This window comes from Psittacula echo, assembly GCF_963264785.1.
Source record: "Psittacula echo genome assembly, chromosome: 7".
In the NCBI taxonomy this organism is placed as follows: Eukaryota; Metazoa; Chordata; class Aves; order Psittaciformes; family Psittacidae; genus Psittacula; species Psittacula echo.
The window spans coordinates 10795326-10822964 of record NC_137740.1 but is presented as its reverse complement, the minus strand read 5'-3'; the positions used below and the strand labels follow the sequence as shown (position 1 = coordinate 10822964).

The following is a 27639-nucleotide window of genomic DNA, read 5'->3' as shown; positions in this document are numbered from 1 at the left end:
TAGTTTTTCTAATAACACCCCCCCCCCCCAATTGTTTGAAGTCACCTACAATGGAGCTTGGGTTTTTGTTCACTTGATACAAGCGAATACAAATACTAACCTCCTGAATAGTTAAAAGCATTTACAAGAAAGCTATCCTTTGAAATTTACAGAGGCAAACAGATTTCACTGAACTTCATGCTTTCAGGAATAACATCTAAAAATAGGTAGCGTCAGCTATGCAAGAATTTAGTGTAGTGGCCAGTATTGTGTGTCTGAGAGATCTGCCCAATTTTTGAAGCGTCAGTTACCAAGGGAAGTGAGTACAGGTCCTTGAGATCCAAAAATCTCAGGATGATCACCTCCTCCTCTTTTAATTAAAGTACCACATACTTACGGAGAGGAAAAAAAAAGAGCTCACTGCACTGAAACAAAGGGACTAAACCACACTTGGAGATACAAACCACAATTCAAACACAGATTGAAAAGTGCATTTTGAAAGTCTAGCAGTACATGCCACACAGAAGATACCACTTAGAAGTAATTATTTGCTATCAATTTCTCTGCCAGCTATGATTTTGAGCACATATTTTACTGTAGCTTCTTGGCTGTGCAGATCAGAGACCAGAGAACATAAAGGCCCTTCAATCCTCTTACTGCTCTCACCCTGTTAGACTCTTACAGGTAGAGATATGGTTTCACCAGTACCCATTTCTGCTTTAATTTATTACCAAAGACTCAACCTCTTCTCCTCGTAAGCCTTCCACCTCACTTTTCAGGCACAAAAGAAACTTTGTCCCATCTGAAAACTGTGGGCAAACACATTTCTACATTTTCAGCACTGGCAACCATTAAATAAATAAAAAGTCATATTAAACCCTTTTGAACAAGGTTATTAAGCATTATCAAAGTAACAGTGCCTCCAGGGATGGATTCCAGCCTGTTCCCAGGTCTTATTCCCCCAGCACCAAGACCCAGCAACAACACACACCTCATCTGTCAATGTTGGAAGAGAGCTGGCGAGAAAAGGGGCTCGGAGACTGTAAAAGCGATTAAACTGGAACTGAATGGAGGTAGGTAAATCGCTACCATCAAAGTGCTACAGGCGCATAAAGGCACACAGGTGAAGAGGCTAATAAAACCGCTTCTAGAGCAGCGAATACAGCCGAAATATACGGTTTTCAATAAAGGCTTAAAAAAAATAAAAGAGACTCGAGAGAGGGGCTGCGAGCAGCTCCCCTCCTCCTGCCTCTATCCACCTCTCAAAATGCACCATAAACCGCAGTTATCCTCCCACCCCCCCAAAAAAAATACCCCAATATTAAAATACTTTCACCCAGGAGACTGCGATTCAAGTCTCTGGAAAGTTTATGCAAAGTTTAACTACAGATTACTCGTATTTTTCCCTTCCCCTCTGCAAATTCCCCCCCTCCTTCCTCAAACGGGAAAAGTCTGCAGGAAGGAGGGAGGACGGGCAAGGGAGGGAAGGCAGGAATGAAAGGTAGCCCCGACTCCGCTGCGAGGGGTGCCGGGGCAGGCACGCAGGCTCCGGCTCCCTACCTGGAGGGTCCATCTCAATGTAAAAGATCAGCTCAGTGGAATAGGGCATCATCACTTCCCTCCAGTCCGGGTCATCGCGGTCCATATCCCACACCGTGTTGTACATCACTACAGCCGAGTCCCGGCAGGTTTACAAATAAGAGGTTGGCTCTATCGGCTTTTAATGGAGAGGGAGGGGAAAAAAGGGGAGGAAAAAAAGCCGAAAAGAATCCACCCCGCTCTAAAATAATACTTTTAGGAAAAAAAAGAAAAATCTGCAAAATTAAACTTAATTAAAAAACCCTACCACACAAGCCACCCCAGCAGCTGCCCTGCAGGAGCTAAGATAGGTAGTTATATATATATATATAAAATACACGTAGAGAGAGTGTTTTTTTGTTTAAAAAGACACCTTTCCACAGAAAAGCCACTTTCCTGAAACCTCTCTAAAAATCGCCATATTCAGGGTCTTTTTTAAAACATCGGGCTGAAAGCAAAACCAAACCTCCTCACAAAAGCCGCGGGGGGGGGCGGTGGGGGGTGGGAGATGTGAAGAAGCGGGTAAAAAGGGGCGATTTCAGTCTCTGGATGAATTCAGTCCGCCGGCTGAGGAAGAGAAAGGAGCGGGCGACGGGCAACAATAACGGCGGGCGTAGAGCCCGAGCGGGGCGGGCAGCGCTGGGGGCCGCTCGGTGCGGGTCGGGTCGGCTCAGCGCTGGGCGGGCAGCCTGAGGCGTGTCGCGCCGTGCCCAGCTGTGGGCCCGGAGCGGCGCAAGCGGGAGCCGCGGCCCCGTGCGGGTGCGGCGGGCAGCAGCGCCGGGCTCAGTGCGGTGCGGCCAGCCCCGCTAGGCTTCATTTTAAGAGGCTCTGAGGGGCCCAACCGTCGCCAACCGCCTCTTGCCGAGGAGAGGCCACGCCCCCAACCCGGCGCCGCGGGGGCGGGGCTTCGCGCCGGCTTTTTAACCCCTTCCAGAACAACGGGATTGGGGGGGTTGTGAGTGTGTGAGTGGGCGCTTCCACAAAGCCAAAGGAGGGGGTGGGCAAAAAACCTCACCCCTCTTCCCGCCTGCGTGACATGCCCACAAAAGAAAGCTTGGCATAAAACCCAAATCTTATTTCCCAGCTTTTCTAACTTTTACCCAGCTCCCGTTCTCCACTGCGGCCGCTTCTCTCGCCGCTTTTTCCTAGCCCTCCTCCTCCCCCCTTCTGGGGAGCGCAGGGGAAGTGGTAGGTCCCTCGGCTGGCCTGTCGCCAAGGGGCCGCTGCCGCGGAGCACGCGCGGGGGGGACGGGGAGGGAGGGGGAGCCGAGCCCAGTTGCCAGAGCTGCCGTCTTTGTCTGAGGGAGCAGTGAGAGCCAGGATTGGCAGAGGGCTCCGGACAGCCCACCCAATCAGCTGGCGGTGAAGCCGGCCGGCTCGATGGCGATTGGCTGGGAGCCGCAGTTACTAAGCGGGACAAAGGAAGGCGAGCCCGGAGGCGGAGAGGGGGCGCGGGTCTGGGGGTGCGCGGGTGCCCCGGTACCGTGTGCCGGCCAAGCGGCGCCGGGCTGGGCCGAAAGTCCCCGTCACAACCGGACCCAATGCTGCCGCTGGGGAGATGCCCCCTACCCACAGCGATGAGGGGTGCACGCCTCCTCCACGGCCGGTGCCCCGCAGCTCCGGGTCTAACTGCTAACCCCCAACCAGGGCCGGCCCCGCTTTGAGGCCTGTGGGAGCGGGCCGCGGCTCAGGCCCAGCAGGCCATTTGCAGGTAGAGTCCCTATATCCCGCTGGGGCTTAGGCTGGCTGACCTCACCGCACTGCCCGCTGTTGCTGCCAGACACACGGGCTGTCCTCTGTGCCTTGCTTGTGCAGGTCCCTGTCATCCTGCATAACAACCTGAGTGACGGCATCATAACCGTCCACTAACTAGAGTGTGACCCTCCGGAAACCGAATGTGCATTCTGGAGATGTAACCAAGGGGAAAATAAAAGCAGAGGGAAGGGCACCGAACTGTGTGGCAGCTTCTGACAAGCTTTGGGGTAAATTCGAGCTGCAAACAAACCCAAAACTGAACCTCGGGCTTCTTCCTAGCCACATGCCGATAGCAGCTACAGCCCGCAGCCCACAAGCACTGGCGGGAGGCAGAACTGCAGCCAGCTCGGCAGTCAGCCTTGGTCTTAGCATGGGGAAGGATCCTTAAAGAAAGGCAACATGACAGCTGTTGAGAAATTCAGGAAAAGCCTTTTCTGGAGACTTCAGCCAGTGTCGCAGGCACAAGGGCAGGCGAGCACCTTGATCTGCTGCGGAGATGTCAGGGAACGTTAGAAAACTCAGCGCTGAAGTTGCCCGCTTTATTTGCACTTTAAAAGCATGGAAGAGTAAGCTATGAATAATTTCTCCTGCTTTAGCACTGAGTAGACAGCTCCTGAAAGTGTACTCCTGGCTTCAGTGAACCAGAGGGTGACTGCAAGACTGAGTAACTGAAATGCTCTACCCAAAGTAAGAGTATGTGGGAAGAGGATCTGAAGGTTGCTGATGTATCACAACTTCCATGGCAAGCAATTGGGAGCAGCACTGCTCCAGTAACAGAGTTCCTCGAGGGATGGACAGCTGCAAAGGAGCACAGGGCTTTGATTCAAATAACTCACTGGGTATAAATTCATTTTATATCCCCATCCACAAACTGATGAATCCACAATAACCAGATCAGAGTCCTTTTTTCTTTTTTCATTGTTGAAGTAAGTGTCTTGGGCTGATACAACATATCAGCTTGAGTTTGCTCCGAGCAAAATGTGCTCCTTGGAAGCATACCCCTCTCCTCCAGCAAAATCTAAGTTGGTTCCATGGGTACAAAACACTGATAGTGTGTGTGGCAGGGCTGCTCTGCAGCCCACAAGGGTTGGGTGGTGAGTATAGGTAGAGGTGGAGGTGCCAACACTGCTTTGCAGCTCATGTGGACCCTGCCGACCCTACTGCAGCCCCCAGACTTACATCAGCAGCTCTGGCGGGGGGGAAGGAGGATGCAGGCTTGGGTTGAAATTCATTTTCCCCCTTCCTGCACCTCATTATAAGTTCCACCCACATAAGACCTAATTACTTGGCTTTTATGCTGGCAAAGTGGATTTCATCCTTGCTGTTTCCCATGGTGGTTGCCTTCATTTTCATGGCGGCACTGATGGTTACGGCTTATTGATGTTTTCACTTTAGTGATTTAAAGCAGAATACATTTTGTTATTAGTGCTGGTTTCTCTCATTGCTGCTTTAATCAAAGATGCAATTTAAGGCAGAGGATTGTGTGTAATGGTAAACAGTAGGATAATGCCTTGAGAGAACAGAATATTAATGTGTTTTTATTTCTCAAAACTCTGCTTATAATATATCCAGGATTACTTGGCTTCCAGCATGCACACATGGGGTGCTCCCTTTCTTGCTACAGTGCCTGCCTTGCAATAGGAGCGAGTGGCTCGGTTCTGAGGGGGGAGAGGGAGGCACTTACTACAAAATCCCCTCTGCCCTTGCATCCCTCCTTTATGGGTGCAAAATCTAAGCATCCAGCATCATGGCAGTGCCCTCAGAGAACAGATGCTCAAGGTCTGGCCAGGCACTAGATCACCCCAAAGTGGGAAAAGCCACATTCAAACACTGAATAAAATAATGGTGATAATGACAACACTTGAGCAGGAGCCACAGTGCTCAAGAGAGGGTCCTGGTGCTCCACACTATGTCTGACAGGCAAGAAGTGAGCACAGCGTCTGCTGCCTCCCTGACATTCCTGCGTCAATGGCCATGCATTTGCTTGCTTTCATTTCCTTGGATCTGACAATTTGCATTTCAAGGGAAGATTAAATATTGAAGTTTTGAGCACTTCCATGTGCTTCAGGAGGAGCCGAGCGGACCCGCGCTGGAACAGCCTGAACACAGAAAAGCCATTTGTGCCAAACTACTTGGTTTCCTCTTTGCCGAGCCATGATAATGTGATATCCGACAGCTGAATGTAGGCCACAACAGGCTTTTATAGTTGGAGGGGTGGAGGAGGAAGGGGGGCCAAGTCCACAGCACTGCCAGCCAAACACACGAAAATGATGAGGGACTTTTGGGGCAGGATGGAGACTCCTGGCCACTCCCGAGATCCAAAAATGAGCTTCACCTTTAGCACAAGCTCAGGGCCTGCTGGAGGAGAGCTTGTAGAAGGTAGAGCTGTGTTCCTGTTGGATGACTCCCTGGCCAGCAGTAAATACAATATGAAATTACTAGCCCTGTGCTGGACAGACACTGGGATTTGTGGGGTGTCTGCTGTAATTGGTGGCCAGCTTCCCATGAGGGCAGCTGCATCTTGCAAGTAACAGCATGAGATCAACCAGTTGTGGCAGTTTGGTTTAGTTAATGGATTACTCCTGTGTGTTTCTCACCTCCTGGTGCCGAGGTGACAAGGGAGGGCAGGAGGGTTGGATGCTTTGGCTCACACACTGTGCTGGGGTCTCAGGGTGCTGTAAGCTAAGCCTGGGGTTTGCTGGCAGGGGAAGAGGTGGTGGGAAAAGCAGAGGTTCTACCTGAACCAGCGTAGTGCTGGCAGCATGGGGACAGTGCAAGCGCCATCTTCCCCTTTGAACGGTACAATCTGAGCCCTGAAAATACCCAGAGACTGCAAAGCATTTGCCACCAGATTAAGAGTGTTAACCCCTGTGGAGGTGAAGTAACAGTGGTTTCCCTCCCTACACCCTCCTGCACCTTCATATGAAATGTATTGAGTGTTTTTAACAAGAACTGAGCTTCCTCCTCTCTGCTTTAGATTCATTTTATGTCCTAAGAGGCAGCAAAGCAGTTGCCTTGCTCCACCCCAGATGCGGCCGCATATCTGTGGTGAGGAAAAACTCTGGCAAGTGTGCCCGAGTCGGGTGCTTTGGTTTGAAAATTATACATTGCATTAAAAACCTGTATTAAAGAATAATATGCGGTCTGCAAAAACGTTGAAATGAAACACTTCAGTGTTAGGAAGTGTCTTATTTACAGCTGTCGGAGCAGCTTGTGCCCCAGTCCCTTCCATGTCCACACGACAAGGCAAGAGGTTGAAGCAGGGGCTCACGTAAAGGTCGTAGCACAATGCATGCACACAGTAGTTGAGCTTGTGAGGAATCATACATTAGGCATTTCCTAACTTAAAAGCACTTGGCTTTGCGTTGTAAACAGCATTCTTTTAACATAGGAAACAGCATTAAGAAAAGAAAAAGATCATTTAGATAAATGTCTACAGCGGAGGTTATTGCAGCTGGACCTGAGGTATTCCTCAGTGAGCTTTGGACTGGCCTTTCCTCACTGCTCCAGAGGTTTTTGCCCCCAGAACTGCAGGAGTAACGGTTGGGCTGGAAGTGGAAAGCCAAGAGGAGGTGTGTGTGGCTTTTGCAGCCAGGCAGCATGTGCCAGCCGCACTGGTGCCTGGGGGCACACATGTCTGTGCCAAAGGGTGCCCAGGGATGGGTGTGCAAGGGGGTGGGCACCCAGAGAGGTGAGGGAAAGGACATACTGCACTGAGCTGGGCTGAGTTGCTGCTTTGGCAGACAGCACCAGGCCAGCTCTTTAGAAAGTTCACGTTCAGTTATTGTTTTGACAGGCTGCCAAAGTTTTCCTGAGGAATGCAGGCAGCAGAAGGGAAATGGCGATTTTCAAACTTCTCTCTTTTCTTTTCATTTTCTTTTTTTTTTTTTTTTTTTTTTTTAATATCTCAGCCAAACCAGAATGGAATTTCATGGGAAAAACGAAAGGTACATCTCTAGCCTCGGGGCATCATCGCTGCCAAATTTCAGAGGCTGGCTGTGAACAATGGAGGTGTCAGAGCATCCCCAATCCCTGAAGCAGCACATGCTTGCACTCACATGTGCTCACACACACACTGGGAGCATCTTCTCTAAGGGTGAATGCTCCCACCGTACACTCAACACCCCCAAAAGACTGACATCAACCTATTGCCCTTAAAACCAAGCATATCCATGGTGTAAAGGCAAGGACAAAGCCAGTTTGCAGCTGATTAAAGGTTTGCAACTTGGCCTTGTGAGGATGCTTAGGTGCTCTTCCCATCCCAATCCCAACCTGCAGCCATGGAGGGACCCCTTCTCCCCACATACCCTTCGCTACAACATCCCAGAGCCACAGGGTATTTTTTGCAGGTTTGCCTACCCCTAGGAAGGGCAGGAGGTTCCAAGCTCCCCTCTTCCTCCTCCTCCTTCATGGAGCAGCAGAGCAGCCGGTGAGCCAGGCTCCGGTGCTGCGGCACCCTGGGGTCTGCGAGGCTGTGGAACTGGGCTGGGGAGATGCCAGTTACCTTATATTTTCCAGTACACTAATTTCTCTTGTCATCTTGCCAGTGACAAAGAGAGAGAGTTAAACAGAGCAATCCATTAAAGAAGCAGCCTGACAGACCGACTGTTAAGGGTTTCAGTGATCCCCATTTACAATGGCTTGAAAAAAACTTCGCCTCAAGCAGCTCCAATTACAGAATTATCGGACCACACTCCAGTCCCTTTGTGCACTTCGCATCTCTGTCATCGTTCCAGGCCTCTCTCTACTTAGTCGCTTGGAAATGGTGAGCAAAATGGAAGGAGACTTGTAACAAGTTCAGAGAAATTAGAGCAGGGGGGAAAAGAGAGAGAAAAAAGCCACCCCTCAGTTCTAATGTCCTGAACCAGGGCATTTTTGTAATGTAACACTCTACAGGAATCTAAAATATTTTTCACTTCCTCTATTCATTGCTTTAATGCACTGGAACTACTTGCTCAGATTTTATATTTTTTTACCAAGGAATGTACAGTAACCACTCTGTAAATTCCTCAGCCCTGATTTTAAGAGGAACTGTAGAACCTTATTCATGGAGGAAAGAAATAATCCCAATACCTTCGTGCAACAACTTGTTCTTTTTAATAACTGTGGCAGTGTATGCTTTGATCACAGCCAGTGATGCAAGTGGCAGGAAGAGGAAATCAACAGAATGTCTACAAAAAGCGAGGTCTCATCCCTGCTTTGCTGCCAAACCACTTGCTGACCTTCAGGCTGAATTGCCAGCACTGGTTTGAAGGTGGCACCATTCCTGGTAGGAGTAGTTCTGGGAAAGCCCAGATGAGTGGTCACTTTTGCAAATGCAAAGCTTGATCTCTATAGGTTTGTTGTTATTATGAGACAATAACCCCCAACACAATAGTTTTCCTGCCCTAGGATGCAAAGCTGAAGGGTTTCCTAACCCTTCACCCATGGGTTGAGCCAGGCATTGTCACCCATGATGACATGGCTACATGACAATGGTCTTTATGTCCCCAACCGAATGTCACCTCCAGCAAACTCTCCCATTCCTGGCTCTCAAACTTTTACCATCCCATAGCTAGTGTTCTTAGCATTAATACCCTCATATATCCATAACACGTTACCTCACAGCAAGAAAATGCTCTCCTTTTCTCGCAGAGATTATCTAGTTTCCCAGGAAGAAGAAGTGAGTGAAGCTGTCCTATGTGCTGCTTAGGCGCAGGTTGAGATCAAGCTTTGGTGCTAGTGCATGACTGAATGCTGGCTTCAGTCTAGCCCTAAGCAGAAGGAAGTTTCTCATGACTGAGTCCCCTTGTCCCTGTCTCTTTCCCTGGGATGAAGTGGAACTGACCCATTGCTTTTCAGGTCCAGATGCAAAGGCATCCTTACTCAGTTCTGCTCAGCCACAGTAAGAAACTCCCACCCAAAGTTTTGGGTGGAGATTGGAAGTGGGAGAAAAAAACCCCGTAACAACCCAGGATGCTCTTAAGGGTATTGAAAAGTCCATCTCATTTCTCATTAATCACTTAGGCCAAAAATTCAAACGTCGGCAGCACGTTGGCTGGGGTTGTTTTCCTAGCAGTTATCCACATGCAATTCATGCCTTGGAAAAAGACCCATTTACCATCATGCATTGTTGCTTAGCTACACGCACTTTCCCTCTAAGTTTTCCCAAATGGAAACATGGCTCTATTTGCTTTGGAGATAATTTTCCCTGGCTTTCTTTGCTTTACAGTAAATAAGCACAAGAAGAACAGCCTCTGAACACTAAGCAGGGAAATAAAACAAACAGCACTGTGTAGGGTAATAGTTTAAAAACCAGCACATGAACGTGATGCCTTTCTTGTCCAGCCAAGGTGATGGGCAGGGAGGGCTTGAGCAAAGCCAACTTGCACATCAGCTTTAAGACCTGTTTTGTCTGTCCTTTGCATTAAGGTTCTTTCCCTCATGAAGATTTCCAAACCTGAAGGGGGAATTCTGTTGAATAATGCTGGGTTCCCAAGAGAAGAACATGAATTCCCTGGGGGACAGATGGGATTTCAGGACACTGACAACTCACTCTGTGTCTCTGCTGCCATGCTTGCCATGTGGAGTCCTAGGCATCCTCTAGAAACATGTAGGAAGACACCTCCCTCATAACCTGTAAGCCACCACACCACTTTGCACCACCAGATGAGACTTTATCACCATTTCACAGGACTTAGTAGGTCTTGGCTGCGGTAGCATAGCTGTTGGTGGGCACACACCAACAGATCAGCCATCATGGTGTGGAGTTCATCTTCCTGGCACACCAGGTAAATCCTTTGGCCATTTGCTGGAAGCCTGAGCCAGCCAGTGCCTATCCTGCACAGATGTCCTCCAAACATGCAACAAATCCAGAGCATTTGGAAGGCATCAGCTTTTCTGCCTGTGCACAGAGGGACTGTGCAGCACTTGTGCGGCTGGTCTCCTGCCTCCTGGGAGCATTGGTCTGTCTAAGCATGTGCCTTAGGGCTAAGCTGTGCCGGCACGGTGCTCAAGTCCAGGATTTCCAGATGTCCGGCAGTTCTGTTCCTCAAGGATCAGACAAAACTTGCAACTTCATCAGATTTTATTGAAGACAAAGTTTTTTGCGTAAAAAGGTAGGTGGGTCTCTCTCACAACATGTTGGTTGGTAGAGACCAAAGTGTAAACCCTTTTGTTTCTCAGTGCCATGAGCATACACAGCGCGTGAGCTCTTTGCAGAGCATAGGAAAAGCTGGAAGCTGCCAGAGCACTGGGTGCCTGAAGCACCCAGGAGTGGGACATGGGTGAGCACTCACCTTGCCTTCTGCTGACAAAGCATAGAATGCGTATTGTCTCCAAAAAGAAATAGAGGAGAGACAAAGTAAATAGTGTGATACTGATTACCAGGTCAACTTACTGGTCTAAGGTTTAATACAACAGTTTCCAAGCCAAGAATCTGCCAGAACATGAAGAGGGGTATTGTACCTATGCAAATCCCAGACAGTGGGTTAACACATCCCAGACACTGCACACTCTCTGAGAGCTGCCAGTACCTGAAGAAGCCACCCTTACTGCCCCACTGTTTGGAAGCTCTTATCTTACTTTAAGCAAACGTACACAATACAACTTTGGTTTAGGTGATACCTCCCAGATGAACAGCCTCTTTAAAAGGGCTTTGAGGAATTAAATGAGAGAGAACAGTAGAAGGGGAAGAGACAGGGAATGAGAGAAAGGCTTGCTCCTGCACTACAGCAGGCAAAGTTGGTGAATACTAAAACCACTAAACAAGGAGCTAGGAACAGAAATAAATCGGTTACCAGGCTCCCTGTCACCAGAGGTATCCGGAGACAGAGGCTCAGTCCCAAAGCGAGTAACCACTTCACCATCTCCTGTGCCTCTGCAGCGAGGATGGGGATGCTGTCACCTGTGAATGCTGTCTGGGTCTGTGCCACTCCAGCTAACCTGCCCCCACCTCCACACACACTGGGCTCATCTTCCTTATCCTCATGGCACAGTCCCATGGCCCTGGCTTCCTGCAGTGAGCAGGTTTCAGCACAGATGTTCTGAGGAGCCCAGCAAGTGATGGGATCAGCCAGTGCCCTCTCCTTCCCTCTGCCATTGCATTCCTGCAGCTAAGGTCAAATCCTGCTTCTTGCATTCCCCTCTGGTCTCTGCAGTTGATGGGGAGATGCCAGCTCCCTCTTGCCCTGGGAAAAGGGTGGAAACCTGCTCTTAGGGAAGGGTGTCTCCTACCTGGAGACATGGGCTCCTGCTGTGGGCAGTGGCAGGGAACAGGGCATGACTGGTGCAGAAGTCAACGGGAGGACCAGCACAGTTATGCTTATAGAATAGAATCACAGAATCGTAGGATGGTTTGGGTTGGAAGGGACCTTAAAGCTCATCCAGTTCCAATCCCCTGCCACGGGCAGGGGATACCTTCTTCTAGACCAGGTTGCTCCAAGCCCCCTTCAACCTGGCCTTGAACACTGCCAGGAATGGGGCAGCCACAGCTTCTCTGGGTGACCTGTGCCAGTGTCTTACCACCCTTATAGTAAAGAATTTCTTCCTAATTCCAATCTAAATCTACCCTCTTTCAGTTTAAAACCCCATTGTCCTATCACTATATGCCCTTATATGACCACAGACCTCAGTGCCACCATGCCGTTGGAGGGAAGGCAGGACGGATTGCCGAGAGCTGCATCCATCACCCTGGCTCACTGCAGGCTGGGCACCTGCTGTAGGTCCTGGAGCTGAATGAGGCGAAGGGCGCCTTTTAAGGATGGAAATTCCTCTGGGTTTATTGTCTTTGAAAGCCTGGAAATGCCTGTTGCTCAGAGGAATGGCAGGCAGGCAGGATAAGGGTCTGGCAGTACTTCCCCTTTGCCCCATGTCCTTCCTGGGTACCCTTTCTGTCCCAGCCCTGCTGACCCCCAGTGCCCCCCATAGTCGGCTTGGAGTTGGCCCTGTGAAAATCAAACAACAAAAGGGCTCTTTCAGCAAGGGCTATTTCCACATCAAATGCCTACCTCCAGTCCTGAGCCACTGGGGAGAGAGCTGTTCATAAAAGGAGAGGGAAGATTAATATTATTTTTCAAAAGTATAATGGGAGGTTTCCACTCCCCGAGCACTTCAGGGTTGGTTTTTGCACAAAGCCAGAGTAATTCCAACCCCAAAGGAGACAGAAACAGAAAAACACATTAAAGAGGGTTCCAAATGCCTGAAAAAATGGTTGGTCTGAATAGAAACATTCATGTCACTGTGACTTTGGGGGCTGGAGGGATCTGCCACTGGGAGACCCTGACTTTCCCATGGAGATGCATGTCCTCCATCCTCACTCTCCATGGAAAGGAAGGAGGCATGAATCGTGGCCAGCGACTGGCCGGCATTGTGCCTGGACCGCGGCGCAGCTCTGCCTTGGAAAGGCACCTGCGGCCTCAACATCTTCCTCTTAAAAACACGCCATAGCATCTTGGGGGAACTGCATCCCAGCAGCCTTGACAGCGAGTTTCTGCTCCGTGAACATGAGCCGTTGGGCCAGACGGGTGTATAAACAATTATTTGATCACTTCCACTGCAGGAACCAACTTGAAAAATAGCTCCGATTCACAAGCTTGCAACCTGGTCCTGAAAAACCAGACTAGGAGCAAGCTCCCACCCTGGAAAATCCCTTGCCTGTGTCTGTTGTGCATCCTTTCCTGTGCTGGGAAGGGTTGAGCTGGCAATGGCATGTGCTGGGGCAATGTCCCCAGACTGCTGGGTCAGCATCTGGGAGGTGATCTGTGCTTGGGCACCTTAGTGCCTTGCTTGCTTTTCTGCTTCTTGGCCATTCAGGAGACAGGGCTGAATCTCTCGCCAGTGTGTACCTCACCTTCCCCTGAGCTTGGGGTGGAAACGTGAAGTGAAATGGGGGACAGTCCTGTAGTGTCAAGCCTCAATGTCACTGGTGACATGGGTGATATGAGAACCTCCGTGGTTTTCATTTAGCAAGTGGGTAGGGAGAACATCCTTGTGGGTAAGGGAGAGAAAAATGCAAAACATGATCCTGAGGGCTTAGAAAAACTCTTCTGGTTAAGCCAGACCTTGCCTTTTCCCAATGCTTGGAGATACCCATCCATTGAGAAGGCTGGAACAGGCATCTGCACCATGTAAATCCCACTTAACCCCTCAAAGAAATGCTTTAGTGGTACTTCAGGTTCATCCCCTGGACCTCACAAGGGCAAAAATTTCACATTCACCTAAGAAAGCAGAAAAATCCTCCAGTCCCTCGACTGAAGATTGATGGGAGGGCAGCAATGGGAGAAAGAGGTAGCAAGAGGGTGGCTGAGCAGTGGCCCAGAGGGTGGCCCAGACCAAGTGAGCCCCAGCATCCTTCCTCAATGGCTTCCCTGCACACCCAGAGCCAAAGCAGGGGGGTGACAGCAGACACAACTCCTCTCCCTGCGACACCGTCTGCCTCCGGGAAGGTGGGGAAAGCCCTGGGAAAGCGGCTTCGTGCCGATGACGGGTGCTGACGCGCGGTGGATCAGTGCTGGGAAAGCCAAAGGGCGCACTGGAAACGGGAGACGCCTGCGGCAGATGACTGTGCCAGTAGGATACAGCCAGCTTGCTGCCTGCGGGACTTCAAATGCGCTGCCCAAAACAACTTACTCAGATTTACTGTAAGCGGCAGCCAGGCCATCTATAGCTTGTGGTGAACATACCAGCCCTGCCTGCAGAAAGCGCTGCGGAAGCCAAGCTGGACCCTTGCCCGGCAGGCTGGAGGAAGGGAGCAAGGGGACCGCTTCACAGCACTGCCTGTCCTGGCCTCTGGCCCACGGGAGCAGCATTTCCCAGAGGTTGCTGCTGACTGGAGAAGGCATTGGAATTCGGTGGGCTGCTTGTTAGGGAGGCAGCAGGAGAGGAATACAAGTGGTGAAACAGAGGTGGGCTCCTCGGTGTGTGTAACACACACACGCATGCACACGCAGATGTGCATACACACTGGACCCCCTCCTGATATAGCCCCTCCTGCCTGCAAACCTGCTGCTCTCCGTAGACAGGTCCTGATGGTGGAGAGCGGCTTCCCACCTCATAGCCTCCAAACACAGCTGTTTGCCTCTGGTCAGAGCCTCCCAGTCTGTGTGCCAGATGCCTTGGGAAACACCCATCTAGGGCTGGGGGTGGGAAGAGGAGCTGTAAGGGGGATGCTGCTGCAGGGATAGGATGCTCTGGCAAGGCCATGGAGCTCGTGATTAGGGATGGCTTATTTTCCACTCACGTCAGGGCTAGGTTGCTGTAAATTCAGGGCTGCCAGTGAGGAAGGAAACCTGGCTGGCTCTTCTGACCTGTGGTCCAGCAATGGCCCTCCTTTCCCTCCCGCTCCCACAGCGTGCAGCGCTGTTGGTTTCCAAGGGGAAATTCAGGAGGTTTTTCCACTGGGAAGGGGCTTTGGGGGAGCCAGTAGCTGGAGGGGATGGCAGAGCAGAGCCAAAGCTTCTGATATTCAGAGATTGTGTGGGTTAAGACAGGAGGGTCTCACCGCTGCACATGAGCACCACTGCTCAGCCCTGTGCCAGGCAGCAGGTAATGAAGTGTGGCAGAGACAGGACCCATGTGCTTCAGCTAGGAAGGCAACAGTCCCAAGAGCACATATCTTCATCACCCAAAACATCCGATGACCAAATCACCGTTTCTTGTTCTCCATCAACAATCCCCATCCCAGCATGGAGCTGGTTGCAGACTGTCCTCATGTACCTGGTGGCATTTGTGGAGCAAACTCACCACAGGGAGGGCAAATGTAGAAGGTGGCCTTGAAGCCTGCCTATATGCCTTCAAGGTACTAGGGGCACCTTCGGCATAGGATATCAGGTGATTTCTGGATGCTGTCATGCAGGAGGCAGGAGCACATCACCAGAGGGGACCCCACCTGCCACCCCAGCCCTATGAATGCAGTCCCTACTGAGACCCCACAACCGGATCAACTCATTGCTGCAAGACACATCCCAAGGGGCAGCAAACCTCTTGGTGGGGCTGGGACCCACTGGGGGTCAGTGTGCTCCCCTATGGGTGCAGTCACAGGTCCTATTGCAGCCAGGTCCATTGTCTGGCTGCCCCATTGTTGCTGGCTGCAGGACCCAGTGCCAAGTTTGCAAACACACGAGGTGGATTCTCTCTTGCCAGGCGTTTTCTGCCACCCAGCATAACGCTCAATGGTGATGCTGCAAACATTAACCCTGGATCAGTGGTTAGAAGCTGCTGTGATGCCTGGGGGAGCCCCCAGTCTCTCATACTGGTTCCACTGCAGGGAAAGCCCCAACCACAGCAGAAACCACTTGAGCAGCAAAGCAAAGGCACGCAGAGCCTGGGAACCCCCCTGCTGCGCCCTGCTTCCAGCCTTTGTGCGAGGATCCGGGGCGGTGGTGGTGGCATGGTGGTGGCCATTGTGTCACCCTTGCACCCCTCCGTTCCCTAGGAGGTGCTGCCGGATGGAGAGGGACCATGCAAGGTCTGACCAAGAGGACACGTTGTCCTCTCCAGCCCAGCCGTGCCGGCAGGGAAGTTTCCGATACTGCCGCGTTCCCAGAAGCCAGGGGAGGTTCCAGCCTGGGCTCTGCTGTCCCGGCTCACGCTTCCTTCCCAGCTCAGCCTGCAGACCTGGCACTTGGGGCTTAGCGCTAGCAGGGTGAGACCGAGGGTGGGCAGCCCTTTGGGCCAGGCCCTGTGGAGCAGAGCTGGGATGCAGCCAGTGCCGGTGGCTGCTCCAGCCCTTCTCCTGGCCCCTATCCCAGCTGGGCCGTCTTCACTGTCAGATTGCACCGGCTGCAGGCTGCCACAGAGCCGTGTGCTGCCTGACACCGCGATGTCCACCTGCACTGCATCCGTGTTCCCCTGTCCCAAAGCATCCCACCAGAATCCCATAATGAGGCACTGCAGCCTCCAGCAGTGGTGGGGGTCACTGTGCCATGGGGTGCCATAGGGGCCAGGGGCTGGGAGTTTTGCCTCTCCCCTTTCTGGCATAGAGGTGAAGCATCCTTCAAGAGAATACTTGTACAGGGATGGACCCTGCATGCAGGGCTATATCCTGCAAGTGAATACACGTAAAGGGATGGATCCTTCTTGCAAGGCTGTATCCTGCAAGGGAATACTCATAATGGGATGGATCCTGCTTGCAGGGCTGTATCCTGCAAGGGAATACTCATAAAGGGATGGATCCTGCTTGCCTGGAGCCACCGTGCTAGTGCCTACCGGCAGGCATCAGTGTGGTTTGAGGACTGATGGGCCTGATGCAACACAGGCAATGGAGGATGTGACTGCTCTGGTGTGAGGGAACCAGGGGACACCAGCAAGGGGTGCGGGGAATGTGGCTGTATCCTGTAACAGCCTCCCCCTGCCTGCCCCGGCCACTCAAGTGCCGGCTGTGGATGTTTTGTGTTCTGCAGCTGAAAACAAGTGGGGCTGTGCCTGCAGGCGCCAGCTCCAGAGCTCAACTTCTGCTCTGTGAGTTTTAATCACAGAATGGCTCGGGTTGGAAAGGACCTTAAGATCATCCAGTTCCAACCCCCCTGCCATGGGCAGGGACACCTTATAATAAACCATGTCACCCAAGGCTCTGTCCAACCTGGCCTTGAACACTGCCAGAGATGGAGCTTTTACCACTTCTCTGGACAACCCATTCCAGTGCCTCACCACCCTCACAGTAAAGAACTTCCTCCTTGTATCCAATCCAAACTTCCCCCATTTTTCTCTCAAATGTCCCAGTTTTTGCTCTGCGCAGGCTCTGATTTTGAAGCCACCAGCACTGAGCTTCTAGGGACTGAGGAGCTCCCAGTGCCTGCCCCTCTCCTGCCTGCGGGACTGGCTTGACAGAACAAATTGAGTCTGACCATGACCCACACAGCCCTCCAGAACCAGCCTGGCCCTAAACTCTCTCCTCTGCAGGAAGAGTTCAAGCCTTCCAGTAAAATCTGGGAAGGAGTTAGCAAGTCTTTGTGGCAGGCAGATTAGAGGCAGAGGTAAATGCTTCTGCTAAGTGTAATCTGGCTGGTTAAAAGCTCAGCTCAGTCTCTTTCCCAGCATTGTCCTTGCTTCTTGTAAATATAGAAAACACGTCTGCAAACAGGGATTGTTCCTTTTGCCTATTTAAAGCCCCAAGAGTGTGAGGTGAGCCTCTCACCCTTCTCCTCTCCCCAGGGTGTCATTAGGGTTTATTGCCACCCTGCTGGTGCCCTCTTCTCCAGGATGGGGTTGGCGCTGGCAGCCTCTGATCCTGCAGGTGCAGCAGGAGAGGGATTACAGCTTGTGAGGCTGCAGGTCAGGCCAGGTGAAGGCAGCAGAAGTTCTTGGTGTTGGGGAAATCGGGCTGGGGCAGAGTCAGGGCCCTCTTTCACCCCATAAGCCAGGGGTTCCTTCACTTCCATGCCCTGGGGAGCTCGCCTGGGTGAGATGGAGTTGGGGGAGATGGGGACTGGGAGGCTGGGGCTTACCATGAGTCATATAGGGACCCAAAGCAGAAATAATTATGATAACTATATAAAAATAAGTAACAGTTACCTGGGTCTTTCTGAAACCCCCTATTTAGGAAGTGGCATTAAGGCAGGAGAAGGAGAGTGGCATCTCCTCCTGTGACCCTCCCTGCCCTGGCCATCCCTCCTTATGGCAAGAGCATCCCTGGGGAACTTGTTCCCACCATCCCCTGCAGGTGACAGAGGACTCTCTGGGCAAGGCTAACCAGCACCCACATGCTGGCCCCAGGAGCTCGTGTATGCCCTGGAGAGGGTCCCTTGTCCCCAGGGCTGGAGTGTGCTCAGATGACCTCTCACTAGGATTATGGCCAGCGTGAGAGGTTCTTACGGGGAACATGAGGCAGGCAGAAATGGGGTTTACCAGAGATTAAGGTATTTTTCATGCATTTAAACTAGTCATCATGAACCCAGAGCTATCTAGGAGTGAGTGACCTGGAGCACACCACCCAGGGGACAGGGGAGAGGTGGGGGGAGAAGCTAATACCTGCCCTTGTTCCACCCCAGGGCTTGCAGGGAGCAGGGGGAAGATGCTCACAGAGTCTTGAAAGCCCACAAAGCTCCAGGGATAGCCTGTGAAACCCAGTCTGGGGAGAGAAGAACATGGGCTGCACAATCCCATTGAGATGCATGCTGGCAGAGGAAAGGATGAAGGGTTTGGGGGGGACAGCAGCAAGCCCCAGGGGTACAGCAAGGCCCCGTGCCCTCTCTGAGGCCAGGACAGAGTGGTGCATCCCGGGAGGCATGAGTTGCTGGGTGGCTCCTGGATCTTGTTAACCTTAATCCTCCCTTGGATTAACGCTCAGGGGAGCTGGGGACAGTGTTTAAACCTGCAGGAGCGAGCTCTCGCTTTGAGTGCTTCACTGCAGTGGGGCTGGGGGGGACAGAGGGCACGCAGAGAGGGGCAGGTGGTCCTGTAGCCTAATCTGACACGTGGCCGCGGATGCTGTGGGCATGTTCCTGGGCTCTGCCCTCCCTGGGAGCAAGTGGATGGGCAGCGTGATGCCCAGCTCCATGATGGGGTCACATCAGGTGAGCAGTGCTGCTCCAGGAGGCTGCTGCTGGGTCTGGCTCTGCAGGGTCACTGTGGGCCAGAGCAGGCTGCTAGAAAGTGTCTGCTCTTGGAAGGATGCTCTTCTGGGGGAATGTCTGCCCGGGATGAAGGTTCTGGGGTGAAATCCCTCTCTCGGGCTGAGCTGGTTGAGAAACTTGGGGCTGTTCAGCCTGGAAAAGAGAAGCTGCATGGAGACCTCATAGCAGCTTTCCAGTATCTGAAGAGGGCCTACAACGATGGTGGGGAGGGACTATTCATTAGGGACTGCAGTGACAGGACAAAGGGGAATGGGTTTAAACTGAAACAGGCAAAGTTCAGGTTAGATGTAAGGAAGAAGTTCTTTACTGTGAGGGTGGTGAGGCACTGGAATGGGTTGCCCAAGGAAGTTGTGAATGCTCCATCCCTGGCAGTGTTCAGAGCCAGGCTGGACAGAGCCTTGAGTGACATGGTTTAGTGTGAGGTGTTCCTGCCCATGGCAAGGGGTTGGAACTGGATGATCTTAAGGTCCTTTCCAACCCAAACCATTCTATGATTTTGTGGTTCCATGTGGCTGAACTTTCAGCCTGGCAGTGTGAGGATGCTCAGGGATGCTCAGATCCTACCCACACAGACCCCAGGCTGACCCCAGATCCCAGCAGAGGACCCAGCATTAGGAGCCACCCTCTTCTGCAGCCACCAGCCATGCTGTGGGGCTTGCAAGGCCACTGAGGGGTAGAGCAGCCTGGCTGGCATCCAGACCACCCATCCTCAGAGCATCCTCAGCAACATCTGCCTTCCAAAGCAGGTATCAACAGCTCATGCAACCCCCTGTGACACCCCATCTCAGCCTACTGGGGACCCCAGGTCCCCATCCGTGGCTGAGCTGCAATTGCCACCTTCTCCCTTAGAGGAGGTTCCTATCCCTTGGTAGCCTGAGTATAGCTCCCTCCTGACATCCCCTGCTCCGGGCTGTTGTGCCAGGCAGCACAACCAGCATCCCCTGGACCCCAAGCACCACTTACATCTCCTTCACCCCTCTGCAGGCTTGGATCCTCATGGGAATCTTCTGCTTCATGCCTAATCCAGCCCATGGCTCCATGCTCTGGGGCTGGCACAGCCCAAACCTGCCGCCTGCCCCAGGAAGGTGCCACAGGACATTGTCACCCATCAGACAAGGCCAGTGTCACCTTGGGTGCCTTGGGGTGGCCTTGCAGGGGCTGTGGGAGCCATGTGCCTGTCCCTGAGGCAGCATGGAAGAACGGGATGTGCTGTTCTAAGTGGCATCTTAACTAGATCTGATCCAGCCTTGCAAAGCCACAGCACCTTCAATTCCCTTAGCACTCCAAATCTGCTACTGTGCATCTAAGCGGATTATTTTAAATACCCCATGATGGACTGCTCCTTTGTAATATAATCCAGCCTTGTGTGTCCCATTCCCCTCCTATTTGCTGTGATTTAGCAGCAGCTGTGACAGCTAGAAACTTCTCCAGCTTCTCTTGCTCCCTAGGAGACATCCCTTGTAACAGCCCCTTCCCCAACATCCTGCTCTGACCCATATGGCCAGATCCTGAGGTTGCTCCCTTAGCATGGAGCCTTTCATGTCTTGGGATGAGCAGTGGCCCTAGGATGTGCTGCCCCAGAGCTGCTTCATCTGTACGCAGAGCTGAGCCCCTGCACTGGCATTGCCCCACATCTTGGGGCCAGATCCTTACAGAATCTGGCTGCTTTCACCCAGATAAGAGCCATGCGGGGGCCCTTTTGGGTGGGTTTTGACAGTTTTCAGGCCTCTTGCTCAAGCTGTCTCTGACACCTCAGCCCTGCCATGAAGTCAGCCAAGCGAGCAAGCAAGCATCCTGCCTCCTGCTCCTGCTGGAGAGGGGATCTGGGGAGGAAGAGGCCGGCACAGAGCCCACCCAGCCCTGCTCTCGGCAGCGGCAAAGAAGCCGCCACTATTCCAAGTGCTTCCCTTTGGGGCTTGTCTGATTAATGAGGGCTTGTTATTTCCAAACTGTTTGAAATCATGTTTATTTTATCTGCCGCCGGATTCCTCTGACTCAGGGCTCATCGTTAACTGCCAAAGATGAGTGACAGATCCCGCTAATTACAGCTAATGATGGCCTTAAAGGAGCTCTGTGCACGCACGTGTGTTTGTGTGCACACATGCCAAGGGCCATTTATAATTTAAAGTGGGGAGAGTCGTTAGCATAAACCGTGCCGGGATTAATTGCAGAAAGCGGCCTCTCCAGGGAGGATGCTCACGGAGAGGTTGTGGTTTCAAGTGCTGGATGCTGAGGATGGTACAGGCAGCCTGGGCAGTGGCAGCGTGGTCCCAAGCTGGGTGTCAGCCTTGGGGACACCGAATCAGAGCCACCACATAGGAAATGTTTGGTGCAGACTCACTGAGCACCCAGTGGGGACAAGGGGGACTGTTACAGGTAGCACAGGGGTGACAAGCTCAGAGCCATGCAGGGAGCTGACATCCACCCCTTGGCAGAGTTCTGGAGGGTCTTTTCCAGTTGGAAGAAGCACTGTGCCCAAAAAACCCAGTTCTGCCCCAGCTTCCATGGGAACAGGCAGTGAGAGCACTGGGAAATGCTTTTTACGGCTTCCCTGTGGATAAAGTACTGCAGGAGCACAACCCTTTACTAGACACTGGAGACCTCACCTGGAGACTGGGGCTAGACTGCTTTGGGAAGAGAGCTCTTCCCACTTCAGACCATGGGCAGTCCATCCCTGGTGTTGCCTTTACTTTTCTCCCCAGCAGGGAAAGAGGGAGGATGGAGAAGACAAGGCTTTACCCACCCTTGGGCAGCTACAGGAGCTCATGGACAGGCAGGCAGCGGCTCAGGCAGAGCCCATGGCAGGGCTGATGGGGGGACTTCCACAACCAGCACAGCAGGGTTTGTTCTGAACCCTTCCCTACAGCAGCTCTCCACTTGCCCAGGCTAATTTTCACCCCCCCTGCAAAGAGGGCACGCAGGGACAGACTCACGTGTCCCCAGCTCCATTCACTCACCCTTCCTCTCCTCAGGTGTCCAAGCAATACCCTCATCCCTCTCCCAGCCCTGCTGATGCAGGCCATAGAAGAAGCATCCAGAAGGAAACCAAAAGCTGTTCCAGATGGCTGAAGGCTCAGAAGAGCAGAACAACTGCTCCCCAGCCCTTATCTTTCTGCAAACCAAATCCACCCTTCTTGGAAAGAAGTAATTCAAGCTCTTCGGCCTTGGCGAGTGGGAAACGCAGAGCACCGGCGCCAGCTCCCTGTCCTGCAAAGTGCTGCTATATCGGTCTCTGCTATGAGAAGGTCTAAATTGGAAGTGATGGCAGCAGCATCGGGATGCCAGGATGGACTCTGGGGCCAGCGTGAAGGGGTTTCAAGGGCTGGATGTGCTCAGCGCACAGGGATGCCTGCCAGCGCGGGACACTGCAGTTCTAATCCTACTAAAAGCTGGGAGGAAACTACTTGGATGAGGGCTGTTGGCTGAAAAGCCCACATTCAGGTTAAGCCTGATGGCTTGTGAATTTGTCTTGGATCTTTGGAAATGTTCTGAACCCCAAAATGCTCAGGTTTCTCATTCTGAAACATTCCAGATGTTTCTGTTTAAGGCTCTTGCAGAAACAGCTGTCAGAGGCTGTGGAGCAGAGCTTCCCTCAGAAATGTGCGGCCATTCGATGGTAGGACTGCTCCCAAAATGGCCCAGAGAGACTGTCTGGGACAGGGTGAGCTTGGGCTGGTGCTTTTTACGTGACCAAACCCCTGTCGCTGGGAGTTTCAGCCCCTCCAAACCCCATTCACACAGGGGTCCTGGGGGCCTGGGCTCTCCTGACCCTGCTCTTTCCCCTGGGTGACTTCTTTTGCCATCTTTCTCCCTGCCACCTTGCAAAGCCCTCTCCAGGCCACCTTCCCCATAGGTTTAAATCCCAATGTAGCAGTGCTGGGAGGTGACAGGAGAGATGCTCTAGAGACGCCATGATTTGGGAGTCAGAGGCACCGGTGTTGGTGGCCTCGAGGACATCAGTCTGAGCAGTCCATGTCTGTGGTACACAGAGCCACAGTGTGGAGATGGGAGGCTTTGAGATCCCCAAGTGACTTTGGGGCGAGCAGAGCGGAACAGTCTCTCCAAAGCCCTGGTGAGATGATTTTCCCTCTGTGCCACATCCAGAGAGAGTTGGAGCCATTTGAGATATAGGGTGTGAGACAGGCCAGGCCACCATGAGGGTGTGGGCATCACGCTGTGAGCTGCATGCTCAGCAGCATGCTAAGCCCTCCTCAAATAAGCCCCATGATCACCATCACCCAGCAAAAGAGCCCAATTGCAAAGAAAACAGGGAAGCAGCTGGAAAAATAAATGCACTGCCATGGCACTGTGCACGCCAGGTCGGAAATTTGGGATGGTGCCGAAGCACAGCCCTGGATACTCCTCCTAGGGCATGAAGGACTAAATTGAGATGGAGGAATTAGGGGTGCTAGAGGCCAGTGAGAGGGCACTGCTGACAGCACTGGGGACAGGCAGCCAGGACTTGTGGGTCGTCTGGGTACTTGGTAAGAGCGAGGATGCTCAGCGAGGATGCTCAGCAAGGATGCTGCATGAGGTCGAGTGGTCTGGGCACAGCCCCATGTCTCCAGGGGACAATGTAGTGCTAAGCTGCCTGGTGAGATGCCAGCCTCTGTGGGTGCCCCAGCTCCTTCACCAACTGCACTCCTCCCCAAATGCCAGAAGTATCCAAAACATGGAGAAATCTGCTCAGTGACCACAAAGCATGGCCATGAGCTCCCAAAGCTCTTAGTTCCTAAGCCCTGACCGTAAGGCAGTGCCTTCTTCAGCTGAAGAATGAATGGAGGTGAACTGGGCAGACACAGAGAGAGAACTGGAAGGTCACCAAGCCTTGAGGTCAGGATAAGAGGCAATGCCAGTGCCTGCCTCCCAACCCTGTGTGTAGTACTGCCAGAGACTGAGAACCCCAGACTGCTTGCACTGCTGCCCTAGGGGTATGGTTATCTCCAGCATCAGCTGGCCTGGGGGCAGGAGCAGGTCATGGCAGCAATCCCTGCTGTACCTGGCACCTTCTGGGATTAGCTGTGCGGCATCGGCAGCAGCTCCAGCAGCGGCTGGGTAGGAACAGATACACACAGATAAGGCAACCTGAACCCTGGAGACAGTGAACCAGCTTCATTAATCCCTGTGCATCCAGACACTGACGAACACGCTATTGTCCCCTTTACCTCCCTGGCAGCTCGTGTGTGGCCATCAGCTCTGGCTAACCCAAGGGCACTGCTGACAGTATGGGGACAGGCAGCCAGGATGGACCCTGCCAGTCCAGGGGCACAACACAAGAAATGGAGACCCATGGATGGTGTGGAGACATGCAGCCAAGATGGGGACCGAGCCGTCATGGGGTCACAGGGAGAGGCACACTGTAAGAGCCCTGGGGCACAGTGATGCTGCAAGGCAGAGGATGACCAGCAGTACCACCCACCTCTCATGGCCTGGAGCCCATAGAGTCATAGAATGGTTTGGGTTGGAAAGGACCTTAAGATTGTCTGTGTCCAACCCCCTGCCATGGGCAGGGACACCTCGCGCTGAACCATGTCACCCAAGGCTCTGTCCAACCTGGCCTTGAACACTGCCAGGGATGGAGCATTCACAACTTCCCTGGGCAACCCATTCCAGTGCCTCACCAACCTCACAGTAAAGAATTTCTTCCTTATATCTAACCTGAACTTTCCCTGTTTAAGCTTGAACCCATCATTCACCCTCATCCCCACACCCCTCCCTAGGCTCTGCCTTTCCCGCTGCAGCAAGCGAGTCCAGCACCATGCGAGCACATCAAGGGACAGAAGCTTCACCGTGTCCCAGCCCGCATCCCGCAGGCAGCTGGGGAACGGGTGCAGCGCGGCACTCCCCATCCTGTTAGCTCCAGCATGAAAGCGCCCGCAGCTCGGCAGCCAGGCCTGGCCACGATCTCCACTTCCAGGTAAACAGATGAGGCAAGCGGCTCGCTTCCCTCCCTGGCCACACAGACCTGCCATTCAGCCCCGCCACCCCACACAAACCCCCACTGTTCGGCACAGGGCTCACGCTCCCCAAGGGGGAGACACGCCGTGGCCGGTGGTTGACACTCAGCCAGGCTGGAGCGGGGCCAGTGGGCACAGAAAGAGCCACTGTGTTTTGGCTGGCTCCTGCTGAGCTGGGGCAGGGGCAAAAAGGGCCCCTTGTGCACAGGACCCAGGGGTGCTCCCACGGATGGGCTGCATCCAGGGTCCAGCAAGACTGTGGTGGTGGTCACTCATGGGTCCATGGGGCGGTGGTGAGGAGCTGGGGTGGGAGCCCAAAGGGGTAAAGGGGTAGGAAGAAGCAGGTATGAGAGCTCAGCTGGTGCATCAGTGTGCATCCAAAAGATTTCAACCCTGGACTTGAGAGACAAAAGCAGTGTTGGGGTTTGACCATGACAACCAGGGACAGGCTCAAGTGATGGTAAAGGCAGCAGCAGGAGGCAGCTTTCCCTGGGTTTCTCGCTGTGAGCATCCTCCCCAGCCAGTGGGAAGGGTGGGCACTTTCCAGGCATGTTCATCCCATGTTCCCACATGGATTCTGCTGGCACAGTCAGCAGGTGACCCACTCTGAGTGTGCCTGTGGCTCTTCTCAACAGGACCAAATCAGGCACTTGCAAGGATGAGACAGGAGGGTACCAGCTCCTGCCCCCCAGGGCTCTTCTCTCCCTCCAACATCCTGATGCTCTTCCCAGGCTTTCTTCAGCCTGGGATGCTCTGGCTATGGTGGGGCTTAGAGGGACCATCCCTTTGGGGACCCTGTCACCAAGCTGAGTGCATCCCTGCTTCAGCCATGAGCATCCCCATGGGACCAGGCAGAGAGAGGAGAAAGCAGGAGGCACAACCACAATGCTCCAACATTCCCGCTGCTGTCTCCATTACCCACAAGCAGCCATCGGTGCCTTTGCTGGGGACAATGTCTTCCATGCCTGGCACCTTCCTCCCTTGCTGCTCCACTGAAAAGGTGTCTTTCTTCCCCAGGGAGCACAGGGAAAGCATTTTCCAGCCCAGCAGATGAAAATAGATTTGCAATCCAATTTTACCCTGGTACCACTTCAGTGATTTTGATGGAGCCACTCTGGATGGGTGCTGGTTTGAGCCAGAGGACAGCTGTCGCGGCTTCATAGACCAGGGGTTTCTTATCTGTGTCACCTTTGATTACTGTAATTGAAATCCTGCTCTGATCCAAGCTGTGCCCGAACGTTCCTGCTGCCTGTGCGGCTCTCGACTGGAGCGGCAAAGTGACATTAATAGATTGTAAAGCCAGGCAAGGCCTGTGAGAGCATTCCTGCCTGACCTCCCGGACAGCAGCCACCACTCACCCCGGTCCCACACTCAGCCCTGCTGTCCTCCCATGACTCATTTCCCCTCCTGGAAGCACAGATCCTGCCTTTCCCCAGAGCTGCTCATGTGTGTGCGGGCGGCCTGCCCCCTCCTATCCCTTCGGAGCAGAGCCGGGATGCTCTCGAGGGATGCAGGGTCCAGGGGTGCCAGTGGGATCATGGAGGGATCAGCTCCCCTTTAGCCCACCTGCTCCAGCATGGAATTTCCCATGGCAGCATTGCCCTTTTCCGGCACCTCCTGATTAAAAGGGCAGCAAGGTGTCATGCTGCTGCCCATCCGCTCCCAGGCAGGGTGCAGGGGACAGAAATGCCGCTGCACACCAGAGGATGCTCTTGGCTTTGGTGCCAGGCTGGAAAACCTGCTGTGACTGCTGTGGTGGTGTGACTGGCACTTTGTCAGCCTCCCATCTCCTTTTGGGAAGCTGCTGGTGGTGTTTAGCCAGAGTCAGTGCAGCAGGAAGAGTGACTCCATCCCAGACAGTGACTGAGGGCAGGAGCTGGGAGGACACGTGTGCTGGCACACATGCTCTTGCAGTTTGACTGGCTTGTGACAGCAAAGCTGGTGGCTCCATCCAGGATGGGGAGGGTTCACTCAGCCAACCCAAGCTCTGGAATCTGCCTTCTGGAGCAGAAAGGGGCATCCCTGCTGCAAAGCCCCATCCAGAGAGCCCTGCAGAACCAAAGGGCCATACAACCTCCCTGGACCCCCAGGGTTTCTGGGACAGCAGCTTTCATGGCCACAAACAGAGCCAGGATCTGGCTGGTGCATCCTGGCATGGCAGCCTGGGCTTGCACCAGTGAGGCTCTGATGGAGTCATCCCAAAACTTCCCATGCAGAAAGAAGGGAAGGCTGCCCAGACAGCAGGACCCCCCAGCATCCCATCCCCAGCACACATAAAGGCTCCCTCCGAATCCCGGCTGGTCGAGCAGCAGCACTTCCTCTCCAGCAGTGAAACTCCTGGCGGGTCATGGACTGGTGGCACACACAATGTTAGGGGTTATCCAGCCTGTTATCAGCCCTGGCCATGCAGTGCAGGGAGGAAAAGGGTTTCAATCCCAGCCGAGCCGTGTTTCCGTTGGGAGCTGTTCCTGCTGTCACGGGGAGGGCTGGGCTGTGCCATGCTTTCAACACTGGGATCGGTGGAGCAGGGCTGTGATTGCTATGGGGAGAGAAGGAACCATGAATTTGTCACCCTGTATCCCCATGGCATTGCCAGGGTCCTTCCTCATCTCCAAGCAATGCAGTTGCTCCTGCCCCAGCTTTGCCCTGGCCTGGGCATGCCCAACATAGAGAACCTGGGGATGGGAAGGGGCCAAAGCTGGTGACCCCCAGGAAAAAGGGGCTGCCACGGGGGCAGGTGGCTGAAACTTCCCTTGCTGGATATCTCCACTACTAACCATAGGGAGGCATTCCAAATCCCTGGAACACCGGGAGAATGC

At 53.1% G+C, this 27639-nt stretch overlaps 1 protein-coding gene across 2 annotated transcripts in view; it reads right to left on the bottom strand.

The window, feature by feature from the left end:
* The window catches only part of LOC308224150 (phosphatidylinositol 3-kinase regulatory subunit gamma), a gene marked incomplete at its 5' end in the record, with an annotated part of 73101 nt that overhangs the window by 24786 nt on the left and 20676 nt on the right, over positions 1-27639 (bottom strand). Inside the window, one exon of one of the 2 annotated variants that reach the window (XM_080623847.1) lies at positions 1540-2034. The exons of the other annotated variant lie outside the window; for it this stretch is intronic. Within the exon in view, the coding sequence (XP_080479973.1) occupies positions 1540-1645 (106 nt within the window). Of the gene's footprint in view, positions 1-1539; positions 2035-27639 lie in introns of those variants that run through there. 2 annotated transcript variants of the gene reach the window in all.